The sequence below is a fragment of the Chanodichthys erythropterus genome, chromosome 8, assembly GCF_024489055.1.
Source record: "Chanodichthys erythropterus isolate Z2021 chromosome 8, ASM2448905v1, whole genome shotgun sequence".
Classification (NCBI taxonomy): domain Eukaryota; kingdom Metazoa; phylum Chordata; class Actinopteri; order Cypriniformes; family Xenocyprididae; genus Chanodichthys; species Chanodichthys erythropterus.
The window spans coordinates 6,072,699-6,085,220 of NC_090228.1; the positions used below are offsets into that span (position 1 = coordinate 6,072,699).

At 36.8% G+C, this 12,522-nt stretch overlaps 2 protein-coding genes and 1 long non-coding RNA gene across 8 annotated transcripts in view; all 3 read left to right on the top strand.

Moving 5' to 3' along the window:
* Nucleotides 1-3,887, top strand: part of wnk1b (WNK lysine deficient protein kinase 1b) — an 85,334-nt gene extending 81,447 nt beyond the window's left edge. For 5 of the 6 annotated variants that reach the window (XM_067391601.1, XM_067391607.1, XM_067391604.1 and 2 more), the window contains one exon: nt 1-3,886. This exon is cut by the window's left edge and continues 299 nt beyond it. In XM_067391601.1, the coding sequence (XP_067247702.1) occupies nt 1-46 (46 nt within the window). In that variant the 3' untranslated portion in view covers nt 47-3,886. The other variant, XM_067391609.1, reaches the window with a different exon arrangement.
* Nucleotides 3,888-7,388: 3,501 nt separating this feature from the next.
* Nucleotides 7,389-8,022, top strand: LOC137023814 (uncharacterized). Its single transcript, XR_010895585.1, has 3 exons — nt 7,389-7,443; nt 7,778-7,877; nt 8,011-8,022. It is a non-coding gene; the product is annotated as an uncharacterized lncRNA (long non-coding RNA).
* A 3,506-nt stretch (nt 8,023-11,528) lies between these two features.
* LOC137023815 (perforin-1-like) lies at nt 11,529-12,522 on the top strand. Its single transcript, XM_067390903.1, has 2 exons — nt 11,529-11,577; nt 11,658-12,522. Exon 2 carries the CDS (start codon nt 11,660-11,662, stop codon nt 12,062-12,064), a length of 405 nt encoding a protein of 134 aa, XP_067247004.1. The 5' UTR covers nt 11,529-11,577; nt 11,658-11,659; the 3' UTR covers nt 12,065-12,522.

Here is a 12,522-nt window from a genome sequence, read left to right on the forward strand (position 1 = left end):
AAAGTCAGTGAGCCACCCGGGTGGACCCAACCTGAAGACAACGTAGGGCAGGGCCTAGCCGCGCCAGGCCTAAATAACTCTCAAGTTGGGGGTGGGGGCAGTCAGAGGCAAGGGGTTGGACTTAAGCATGTATTTGATTGCATTGCAGAGATTCTGTCACTAGAGTTTCCGAGAGGGATAGATGCCAGAATCGTCCTGCATGCTCACAGATACGCCACAGGGATGATGCACAACGACGCAAGGGATAAGAAAAGATGAAAATAAAACAATGGACACTTTGAGTACAATGTTACGTGGCCAAAGAAGGTGTGACCATTTTTATTGTTAAGGTGTGTGCATCCTTCATCACCCAGCCCCAAACATTTAAGGGGCTTGACTTGTGTTTAGAGGTTTGCTGACCTAAGATGGAACGAATGCCACCTCCACCCGTCCCAGAATCCATCCATCTGTATATCCTCTTGATAGATTCATCAAGCATATCACCAATCAGAGGTCGGGTGGGTGATGGTGAGCGGCAAAGAGACAAACCTAGTGTCCTTGTTCCCCTCTTGCCCTAAACCCTCTGCTGCAATGCCATGGAATAATGCAATAATTACAACGGTAGAAAAAGCCCATTTTAAAACACAGGAAGTGGCCTTCATTAGATAAATAAAAAAAAGATCCATGTACAGATTTCCTTTGTTTTTAAATTGGGTTATGAGGGTTTTGATTCCATTTGCTTGGTTGGTTGGTTGGTTGGTTGGTTGGTTGTTTTTTCCCCCTATGCCCTTCAAGCCGGCCTTGTGTAGCAGAATGTTAGGGACATTTTTTTGTTTTGTCACATGTTCAGAGGCCTTTCATCTGCCCCTAAGGTTTGTACTACCAAGCTCCTACAGCTCCCAGCATGCTTTGCAGCACATTCACATGCTTACAGTCCTTTTCCGGTTCTCTCATTGGGCCACACCACAAGGTGACGTGTAATATAGTGGATACAATCGGTAGGATTGGGGTTTGGATACGAAACTTGGGGTCGCAGGACTGTGTCGTCACATCGACTGCCTTGGAGGCCCGTGAAGCTTTAAATCTATGACTAATGTAACAGCTTTTCTAATCATGGCAGCATTAGGGGCTTCTTACGATAGTTTGATCGAGACATTCAAATAAGAATTCGTGTTCTGTATGGACCTGTATTTACTCATCAGTTTTTGATGTTGAAACACTGTGATTATTATAAATGTTGTTGGACAACATTAGCTAAAAAGAAAAGTAGACAAAAAAAAAAAAAAACATGAAATTTTCGAGGGTTTTGGATATTAGCGTTCATGAGATGTAAGGCTAGCTATTTCATTATTCACATCTTATTGGAGACACTTTAACCCTTTTCCCCTTTCTACTTTCTTTATATTATTAGATAAATGTGAATGTAAAATGGATTCAATTAATGTACTTGAAGAAACAAATCTTTCCTTCTTTCCCTATGCCCAATGAGCTTTCTGAAAATTCTAGTGCCTTGCATTATTCTTTTTTTTTTTTCTTTTTTTTTGCTTCGCGGTTTGATATATAAGGCAGTGGAGAGTCTCAAGCGTGCTCTTGGTTTGGAGTGCTGGTCTTTTTGACTTAACAGAGGGTGAATATTAATATATTGCGGGATCGAGGTGTCGTTTTGGGTGCCGTTTTGAACTGGCTACGACTGAAACCATTTGATGGCACAGTCCTAGCCTTTAGGCAGAGTTGCAAAAAGCTTCATATATAAGGTGCACAAACACATGATCCAGCCATTATATCACATTCAAAGGCTGTGAAAGTACTTGAGGGTTGAGTTTTAGATACTTTGATCGGTCTAGCTTAGTATGCAAGCGCAAGTGTGCCTATCATCAGTGCACCCTTCCATTTAAACACTGCTTTCGACAACCACAGTGTCTTTGTTTTCCAGATGGATTCTTAAACGGCATGAGCGGTTCTTGTGAAGGTGAGGGTTCGGCTCAGATAGAAACGCAGGATGAGGAAAGTTAGTACGCATGGGACAGTATGTTGTAAGTATTTCAGAACCTCCAATAGCTTAGATGTTTTTGAAGCACTGCTTAATTGGTTTTGACACCATCCAGTGTCAAACCCTCTCCGGTGTGTGTAGAGAGGCATGTTTTATTAAGGTGATGATACACGGGGCAACTTTTTGAGCAGTGTTGCCGGGCAGTGTCGCTGAGATGATGACGCTTGGGCACTCTTCCATTAAGAATGGGGAAAAAAATGTTGATCTAATGTATCCAGATAGAAATTTGTTTCCCGTTTTCAATGGGAAAGAGCCCAAGCATCATCGCCCGGCAACATTGCTCAAAAAGTTGCCCTGTGTATCATCACCTTTACTCATTTAGCAACAGATGTGACAGCAAGTGTAACTTCACAAGCAAGAAAAGGACCAGAGAGGTTAAAAAAGACAGCAACCCTCACCGACACACGAGCGCAATGCTCTGCCAAAACAGCACTGTTGAAGAGTAGCCTAATTCTCGCTGATTTCTCATCAATCCTCTACTTTTAACTCGCACTGCCCATATAAGTTCTCGCTGTACTGGCAACGGCCTTCAGTTTTATGGCAGATCAGTAGCTTCTTTAGGGGATCTCTCTCCCTCTTTGTAGCAGTCGGTCAAATCACTCTTGTAAATGCTTTGGTTTGTTCTAAATACTATCAACTGCGTTAGACCTGCAACGTCAGACTACTTTTTAGCATCACGTTTAGCACATTCGACTGTGCAGATGAAAAGAGAACAGATGTACAATGTACAGATCCTTAGAGCATTTTATTTGGGGTACAAAAAATAGCGGAGATGCTCTCGTCACCTTAACTACTGAAAGGACTTAGATTACAACTGGTTACATACTGCGTAGTGTGCTTTGTGTGAAACGTGTGGCACTTCACTTTAGGTCAAATGTACAGTATAGATTCTCAACTGGCTCACTATATTTAAAATGCAATCGTGTTACCTTTTGCTTTGTACACAACGCTTTACCTGTAGACAGCTCGTTTTTACCCACTTGACGTCGTTCGGTTCGTTCAAACTGTGAACACATCAAAAGGTCTTTAACAAAGAGGTTCAACCTGCCCAGTGTTCAGACTAATGAAATCTGTGTAATACTACTTTCTGAGTGCCATGTCCCTGTTCCAGATACAACACAAGTGTTAATTTGCTCTCGCTTTAAGAAACAGGTCCTGATCCTGTTTGACTGTAGAGGGCGCTAATGTAACTGCAGTGCAGGACATTTAAATGAGATTCACCTCTTGACCTCTGATGTTAATGATAACAGCACCTTGAAAAATACAAAAACCTCTTTTTTCTTTATCCTTCACTTTACTTTGAAAAAATGGTGTTTGTAGCGTGCTGATGTTCGAACGAGCCATTCAGTATCGATACACATTGTGATTTATAATTTTTTTGTTTTTGCATGATACTTCAGTTACACAGAAAAAAATGCACACAATCTCACTCAAAAAGTATCTTATTGAATGAAACCCTCTTTCTAGTCGCTCTCCTGTGGAAAGAAATACAACAGAACAATGTTTACTTAATGCTACTGACCTGTCATTAAGTTATTTAGTTTTTTTTACTACTATCTGATCCGCTTGTTTTGCTGTCTTTTGAGTCTCTAGATTTTCTTCTGGCGACTTCATTCAGTGTTTTGTTTTGTGTTTTTTTCTCCGTATGATATTTAACATTGTACAAAATGTTAAAAGAATTCCTTAAAATGAAAACCAAACAAAAACAAGTAGGGAATCATCTGCAATGTTTAACTGTCTGTTTTGCACTAAGTATAGGATGTTCAAGCTTCATATAAAACTGCGCTTTGCGCTCCAATAAAAAAGCGTTTGTTACCTTATTTGTAAACTTAATAAAAGTCATTTAAATAAATCAAGCTTGCCTCTGCTTCTCAATTCACACTGGATCCTGGATTAGTTAGCATGCAGTTTAGAGCAATAGAGCTGATGAAATTTACTTTTGATACACAAGTGCATTTAATTTCAGCTACTTTATTATGTCTCTCATGAGCTACTGCAATCTGTGTTATCTGTGGTCCATTTTAGAGTGTTATTTGTGCCCAGCTTTAATATATGTCCAATTATTTGTTCATACATAATCTGCATCTCATGTAGAAAGAGAATGATGAGTTGTTTTACTCGAGTTGAGTTGAATTGCTTAGGTGATGGGAGGGGGTAATAAATCTTCATCCGGCCCTGAACCTATTTAATGAAGGTGAATGACACGCACTCTGTCCCTCCATGTGTGCCCATGCACTCTGCCCTGTCCTTCCAAATGTGTAAATGCACTGTGTCTTGACCCTTCTTCATATTGGTGGCATGTTGGATTCTGAGTCGGACCAACAATCAATGAATTGAGGCCATTGCAGTTCCATATCCTTTTGCAATGTGATTTGAGATCGTCACAAGCCCAAATGGTGAAAAACTATTTTAACAAAACTTCACTGTTTATTTGAAATGCTTTTGTCCGTCAAGTCATGTGTGGTCCAACTCGGTCACTGTTATTTTGAAAGTAAGACATGTTCCCGGATCATCATATTTTATTGATCCTGTAACAAACATTTTGTCCATAACCCTTTCCATAACTTAACTTAAACCATAAAATCAGAGGGATATGATTGGTGAATAACACTGAAGCAGAAGCACCTAACCCTGGATAAACGCCTAAACCTCTCCCTCAAATCTGATTGGCTGATTGGAATGTTGTTCCAGGATCAACAAAGATGTTGATCTTGGAACATGTTGAACATGTTGCACCAACATGTAAAAAGTCTCCTAAAATAATATATTTTTTTTATTTTTTACAAAGCATTTACATTTCTAAATGTTTACCTTGAAAATTGTTTAAATATGTTTTAAATAGATGGTTGCCCCACATGACTTGACAAATCAATAACTTGAACTTTTGTCGAAAATAGTATAAACTTTAACCAACATAAATACAAATAATACATTTCTAAGAGTTAGTCAAATTATTTTAATGCGCAGCTTTATAGGATAAGTTGTTATACACACCAAATGTAAATACTTCAACACAGATATGCATGAGGTTTAACCACCTGATCACCTTTTGGACGATGGTACTGGGTTCATAGAGAGGGTGAAGATCAGGAGGCATTCATACTGAATCAAATATAAATGAGGTAAGGCATCTTTAACACTGATTCACACTTCAGCTTCTTGACAATTTTAAGACACCAGTCTTATTTTTGCATTCCAGTGTTTGTGCTTTACATCTTTATAATTGAACCTGTATTCTTTCTGACCGCAGCCATGGCAGTCTTTCATGATCTTCGGCTGATGTGTCTGGTTGTGCTGATGCTGGCGTCTCAGCTGGACGTTGCCAGCACTTCTGTTCGAGTGTTTGGCTTAAATGCCAAATACCTCACTGGTGATCCTTTTGGAAACTACCCTGATCCATACGTCAAGGTCTGGTGTGGCTCAAGTTTTGGAGGGATGACAGATTTTCACAGGGATACAGCTAATCCTTCATGGTCTGCAGAGTTCAACTTCCCAAATTGCAAAGAAAATGAAACCCTGTCATTGCAGGTGTGGGACAAAGACCTAAATTTTGATGATCACTTGGGCACATGTATCAGACAGGTGGTAAAAGAGTCTTCTGCCATTACTTGTGATCTGAACACAGGAGCTCTGTTTTACAGGTATGAGGTAAAATAAATCTGTTCCAAACCAGCATTGTGTAAATCTGCTTTGAAACAATGTGAGTAGCCTGATAGTAATAGTTGAACATGTTTTGCATTGATTTATGTTCATCATCAAAATCAGCTGCTGACACACTTTTCTTCTTACTGATATGCTATTCACTATTAAAAAAAAAATTCTAATAAAAGTAATAAATAATTGTTGTCTTGTTTATACCATGCACTGTATAAAAAAGTATTTTTCTATCAAATTTCATATAAAGTCTGAATTGCAAGATATAAAGTCAAAATTGAGCAAAAAGTCAGAATTGTGAGACAACAATGATCTTTTTCATTTTTTATTCTGTGGTGCAAAGCAGCTTCACAATCAATAGTGTTTCGCAATATTAAAATTTCAAACGACGACACAAACACAACAGCTCTCACGTCTATTTGTCCCATAAATCTTTCATTTGCTTTATAAGACTTAGCATGTAGAGAATGTGTTGCATTGGATCCTTTTTTATGATAAATATATTGTGACCCCCCCCCCCCCCTCCTTATAATCTTTTCACCCCAAAATAACTCCAAAAGCACATTATTAGAGCCTATAACTGAGAAAAAAAAAAGATTCTGATGACAAAATGTTGCTCTAATTCCAATGACATTATCATTATCTATTACATTATTTACACAGTATACACCACAAGATGGCACCAGCTCCCTTAAGCGAACACGTATCAATATAACCCAAATCAAACTTTTTATCATGCTTATTAGGTACTGGATATAGACGGTCATAAACACAAAAACAAAACGCCATTAGGGTAACATAAATAGTGAAAAATGTTAATAAAAAAGGTAAGACAGCCACACAAGGTGCACAAACATGATCCAGCCTCTATATCATATTCAAAGGCTGTGAAAGTAGTTGAGGGTTAATACTTTCAGTTTCAGCCTAACTTTGTATGTAAGCATAACATTTTTTTGTTATATAACGTCTTCAAACTGTTTTGAAAAGAAGAGGAGATGCTACACCATGGTAAACATGCCCCCGTCCCAACTATTTTGAGACCTGTAGCCGACATCAAATTTGAAATGAGCTCATTTAGTGGATAAAAGTGTAAAATTTCTCAGTTGAAACATTTGTTATGTTATCTATGTTTTATTGTGAACAAAATATTGGTTCATGTGATTTGGTTTTCATTTTATTCAAGTTGAAAAAAACATCCCAACATTTCCAGAATACATTTCCAGAATCTGGTTAACAATCTTAATTTTGTCCAAAACTATTAAGTTCAATTACCCTAAAATTAATAGCAAACAAACATTAAAACAAATAATCCAGTTTAATTGATTAGTTTATTTAGTGAATGCATACAAGAACAAATTTTACAAATGTTACCTAACAAGAACAGCCTTAAAAAAACCTTTACTCTGTAAATACTTTATTTTCCGGCATTAGACAGAAGATGGATGGCATGCCTAAAGTGTTATTTATTTATTTATTTAATTATTAAAACTACTTTAATTGTTGTTGGCAGGTCCTCAGCCCAAACACAGGCTCTACACTTCACCACAATGGTAACCCCCCAAAACACTAACATACCTGAAACTCTTTCAAATATAAACATAAAAGAACATTAATCAAAAAAAATTTTATCATCTTGAAAAAAAAAATGGCATGAAGTAACATTTTATTTCAACATTTTATTTATTCTCCCTATCCTGCATTGTGTAAAGCATGATGGGAAGGGGAAATCCTAAGTTGGATTAACTTCACGGTACTTTACGGTAAGTAAATTGCACAATAATCAAATGTTATTTTTGGTCAAGGTCAACAAAGATGTTGAAACATTCAGTGAAAACATGTTCACATGTCTAAATCATTAAACTTTTTTTTATTTATTTTTTAACAAGCCATTTACATTTCTAAATGTTTAATGGTTTTATTTAAAATAGATGGTTGCCCCACGACACATCAGTAACTTGAACTTTTGTTGAAAATAGTATAAACATTAACCACCATAAACACAAATAATATATTTCTAAATTAGTAAAATTATTTTAATGCGCAGCTTTATAGGATAAGTTGTTATACACACCAAATGTAAATACTTCAACACAGATATGCATGAGGTTTAACCACCTGATCACCTTTTGGACGATGGTACTGGGTTCATAGAGAGGGTGAAGATCAGGAGGCATTCATACTGAATCAAATATAAGTGAGGTAAGGCATCTTTAACACTGATTCACACTTCAGCTTCTTGACAATTTTAAGACACCAGTCTTATTTTTGCATTCCAGTGTTTGTGCTTTACATCTTTATAATTGAACCTGTATTCTTTCTGACCGCAGCCATGGCAGTCTTTCATGATCTTCGGCTGATGTGTCTGGTTGTGCTGATGCTGGCGTCTCAGCTGGACGTTGCCAGCACTTCTGTTCGAGTGTATAACTTACATGCCACGGACCTCGACGGTGATCCTTTTGGAAATTACCCTGATCCATACGTCAAGGTCTGGTGTGGCTCAAGTTTTGGAGGGAGGACGGAATTTAAGACGGATAACTCTGATCCCTCATGGTCTGCAGAGTTCAACTTCCCACGGTGCACAGCAAATGACATCCTGACATTGCAGGTGTGGGACCAAGACCTGATTTATGATGATCACTTGGGCACATGTTTCAAAAAGCTGGAATATGGGTCTTTCACTGGTTTTTGTCGTGTAAATGAAGGAATACTTTTTTTAAGTTATGAGGTAAAATAAATCTGCCAAACCAGCATTGTGTAAAGCTGCTTTGAAACAAACCTCCACTGTGAGTAGCCTGATAGTAATAGTTGAACATGTTTTGCATTGATTTATGTTCATCATCAAAATCAGCTGCTGACATACTTTTCTTCTTTACTGAAATGCTATTCACTATTAAAAATACTAATGAAAGTCATAAATCAAGTTTGTTTCTGTTTTTCACTTCATTACATGGTTGGAATAGAGTTTATCAGGCTGTTCAAAGAACTATGGAAGCCTGTTTATGCCATGCACAGCATAAAAATGTGACTTTTTTTATTGTGTGGCACAACCTAGCTTCACAATCAGCTCTTTATTCTCTAGTGTTTTTTGCAAATATTAAAATCTCTAAAACGACACACACACGCACAACAGACTTAGAATATAGTGAATATGTCATATCATTTTTATGATACTTTTAGGCTATTGTGATGTTTCCCCAGCATTTTGGAGTGTGACCACGCAGAGTCCTTATTCACTTTCATCATATTAACACAAATAACCATACAAAAAAAACAGAAACAAGAAACTTCGACAGAAACAAGTCATATGGATTTAGACATGCAGGTTGATTAAATGAGGACAGAATTTTCATTTTTAATAAACTTCTCCTTTATTTTGCATTTCAAGGATTATATTAGGCTGCATACTGCAGGGCTGCTTACCCCAAAATAACCCCAAAAGCGCATTACTGTTAGGGCCTGTAGCTGAGATTGGGGGACACATTTGATGACAAAATGATACTCTAATTCCGACTTTATTATTATCTAATACATTATGTACACAGTGCACCACAAGATGGCACCAACTCTCTTTAGTGTACATGTGTCAATATATCTGTGCCCAAATCACGCTTTTTAATCATGCTTATGAAATAAAGAGCTACAGTAAAGGTACCAACTTTTTGATATAGACAATGTACATACTGTATTTTCAATCATTATGTGTTCATACTAGACAAATAATGATTTGGATAAAATTATGGGGGAAAAAACAAATAAAAACATCATCCGAAAACCCAATGTAGGCAGTGTTTGTGCATGAAGGCACCTCACGAAACTGATTTCAGACAGACTTCTGAAACAGCATAACAGTTTAATGATCTACAGCAAAATAACTGAGCTTTAGTGAAAACTAAAACATGCCTTGATGCCTTCCAACCTTGAAATGTGTTCTCCAAAGGCCGCATTTTCCAGTTTCCAGATGCAGCTTATGTCTCTTTAGTCAAACACACCTGATTCGGATCATCAGCTCATTAGTAGAGACTCCAAGACCTGAAATGGGTGTCAGACAAAGGAGACATGCAAAATATACAGTGTTGGGGGCCACTACTTTATACAACACTACACCCTACCATTTCAGGATGTATTGAGTGTTATTTATCTGTATAAGAGATGCAAGAGACGCACATTAGCTTGAGAAATACGTTTTTTTCACGACACAACGCGAGTGGAGCTCTACTGTTTGAATGAAAGAGAGCGGGTAGCACCAAAAATGAAGAGAACCGCTGCCCAGCCAACTATATTAAACTTCTGTTCAAAGAGGGACGTTAAAAAGAATAAAGCATGTACTGAGAAGGAGGTATGAAAACATTGTAATAGCTAAGTACACTCCACATATATTTTAGCTAGCTAATCCATTGCAATTTAGCCATAACTATCAGTGTAACTGTAACCAATTACTAAAACAGCTATCTATTTTGTTACTTCATTTTTCAATAGTGTCTTATCAGTGACAAAAGTATTCACATCGGTGTTTGTTTTCTTCCTTAATTAATCTGACTTTTGAACGAATTGGCTGAATGAACGATTTAAGTAGCTCACTCATTAAAACGTCGAATCGCTGCCACCTACTGGCGGTTTCAATATATAACACAATTTATTTCTTTTTAGAATCACACTGTTATGTTAGAATTTGATGAATGGTTATACATAAATTCCATAAAGTTATGATAGATAGATAGATAGATAGATAGATAGATAGATAGATAGATAGATAGATAGATAGATAGATAGATAGATAGATGGATGGATGGATGGATGGATGGATGGATGGATGGATGGATGGATGGATGGATGGATGGATGGATGGATAGATAGATAGATAGATGGATAGATAGATGGATGGATAGATAGATGGATGGATAGATAGATAGATGGATAGATAGATGGATAGATAGATGGATAGATAGATGGATGGATAGATAGATGGATGGATAGATAGATAGATGGATAGATAGATGGATAGATAGATGGATAGATAGATGGATAGATGGATAGATGGATAGATAGATAGATAGATGGATAGATAGATGGATAGATGGATAGATAGATGGATAGATGGATAGATAGATGGATAGATGGATAGATGGATAGATAGATGGATAGATGGATAGATAGATAGATAGATGGATGGATAGATAGATAGATAGATAGATAGATAGATAGATAGATAGATAGATAGATAGATAGATAGATAGATAGATAGATAGATAGATAGATAGATAGATAGATAGAGAAGAAATAAATTATCCAATAACGCTACACATAAAACAGATTTTTTTTTAAATTTAAAAAAAAAAAAAAATGGCAGCATACCAACACTCAACCCCCCCAATGTTGAAACCAAATCTACGCCCTTGCCAGCAATCAATGAAATTTGAACATTGCAGTTCCATATCCTTTTCCCATGTGCTTACTGACTGTCACAAACACACATGAACAAATCAGTTTTTTTAATATATGAAAAGCTGAAGGAAGTAAAATACTTTTGTCTGACAAATTAAATGAACCAAATAAACCAAAATGAATACAAATAGTTATTATCTAAGATTTCGGCACGTTTAAGCTAGATATTTCAAAGATTATTGATATTCTTTATAATGGACGCTCTTGTATGTCATTGGCACAGTGTGGCTAAATGTAACTAAGAATTACATTACTGTAATGCACTGCTTCTATGCTTACTGAAGATAACATTTGTACACTCTTGGCAGCTTAACTAGGTCAATGCAGAAACAACACATACACATGGGATTTGACCACCTGTTAATCACCTTTTGGAAGATTTTTGTGATTGCATAGTTTTATAAAGGAGGTGAGGATCAGGAAGCATTCATACTGAATCTAACACAAGTGAGGTATGGCATTTTTAACACTGCTAACATTTCATTATTTGTGTTATACATCTCTATAAATGATCCTGTATGCTTTCGGACAGCCATGGCGGTCTTTTATGATCTTCGGCTGATGTCTCTGCTTGTTCTGATGCTGGCGTCTCAGCTGGACTTTGCTAGTGCGGTTCGGGTGTTTGGCTTACATGCCAGAGACCTCACCGGTGATGCTTTTGGAAACCCCCCCGATCCATACGTCAAGGTCTGGTGTGGCTCTGCTTTTGGGGGACAGACTGAATATCACAAGGACACTGATCATCCTAGATGGTCTGCAGTGTTCAACTTCGCAAACTGCAATCCATATGAAAACCTGAAGTTGGAGGTGTGGGACAAAGACCTGAATTTTGATGATCATTTGGGCACATGTTACAGACAGGTGGAATTTGGGACTTTCGCCGTTACTTGTCATCTGAGCAAAGGAACTCTGTATTACACGTATGAGTTGATACAATAAATCTGTTCCAAACAGCTTTGAAACAAACCTCAACTGGAACTACACTGATGGGAATAAAGCTGAACAATATGTGCTAACACTTTACAGTAAGGTTTCATTAGTTAGGTTAACATGAACTAAGATTGAACAATACTTCTACAGCATTTATTAATCTTAGTTAATAATTTCATCATTTTCTAATAAATTATTAAAATCAAATATTAACATTAGTTAATGCACTGTGAACTATCATGAACAAACAATGAATAGCTGGATTTTTATTAACTAACATTTACAAGGATTAATAAATACAGTGACAAATGTATTGCTCCTTGTTAGTTAATTTTAGTTAATACATTTACTAATGTTAACAAATGACACCTTACCCAATATGCAATATAACGTGTATGTTTTGCATTGATATATGTTCATTAAAATTTACTGCTTACATACTTTTCTTCTATAATAAAAATGCTTTT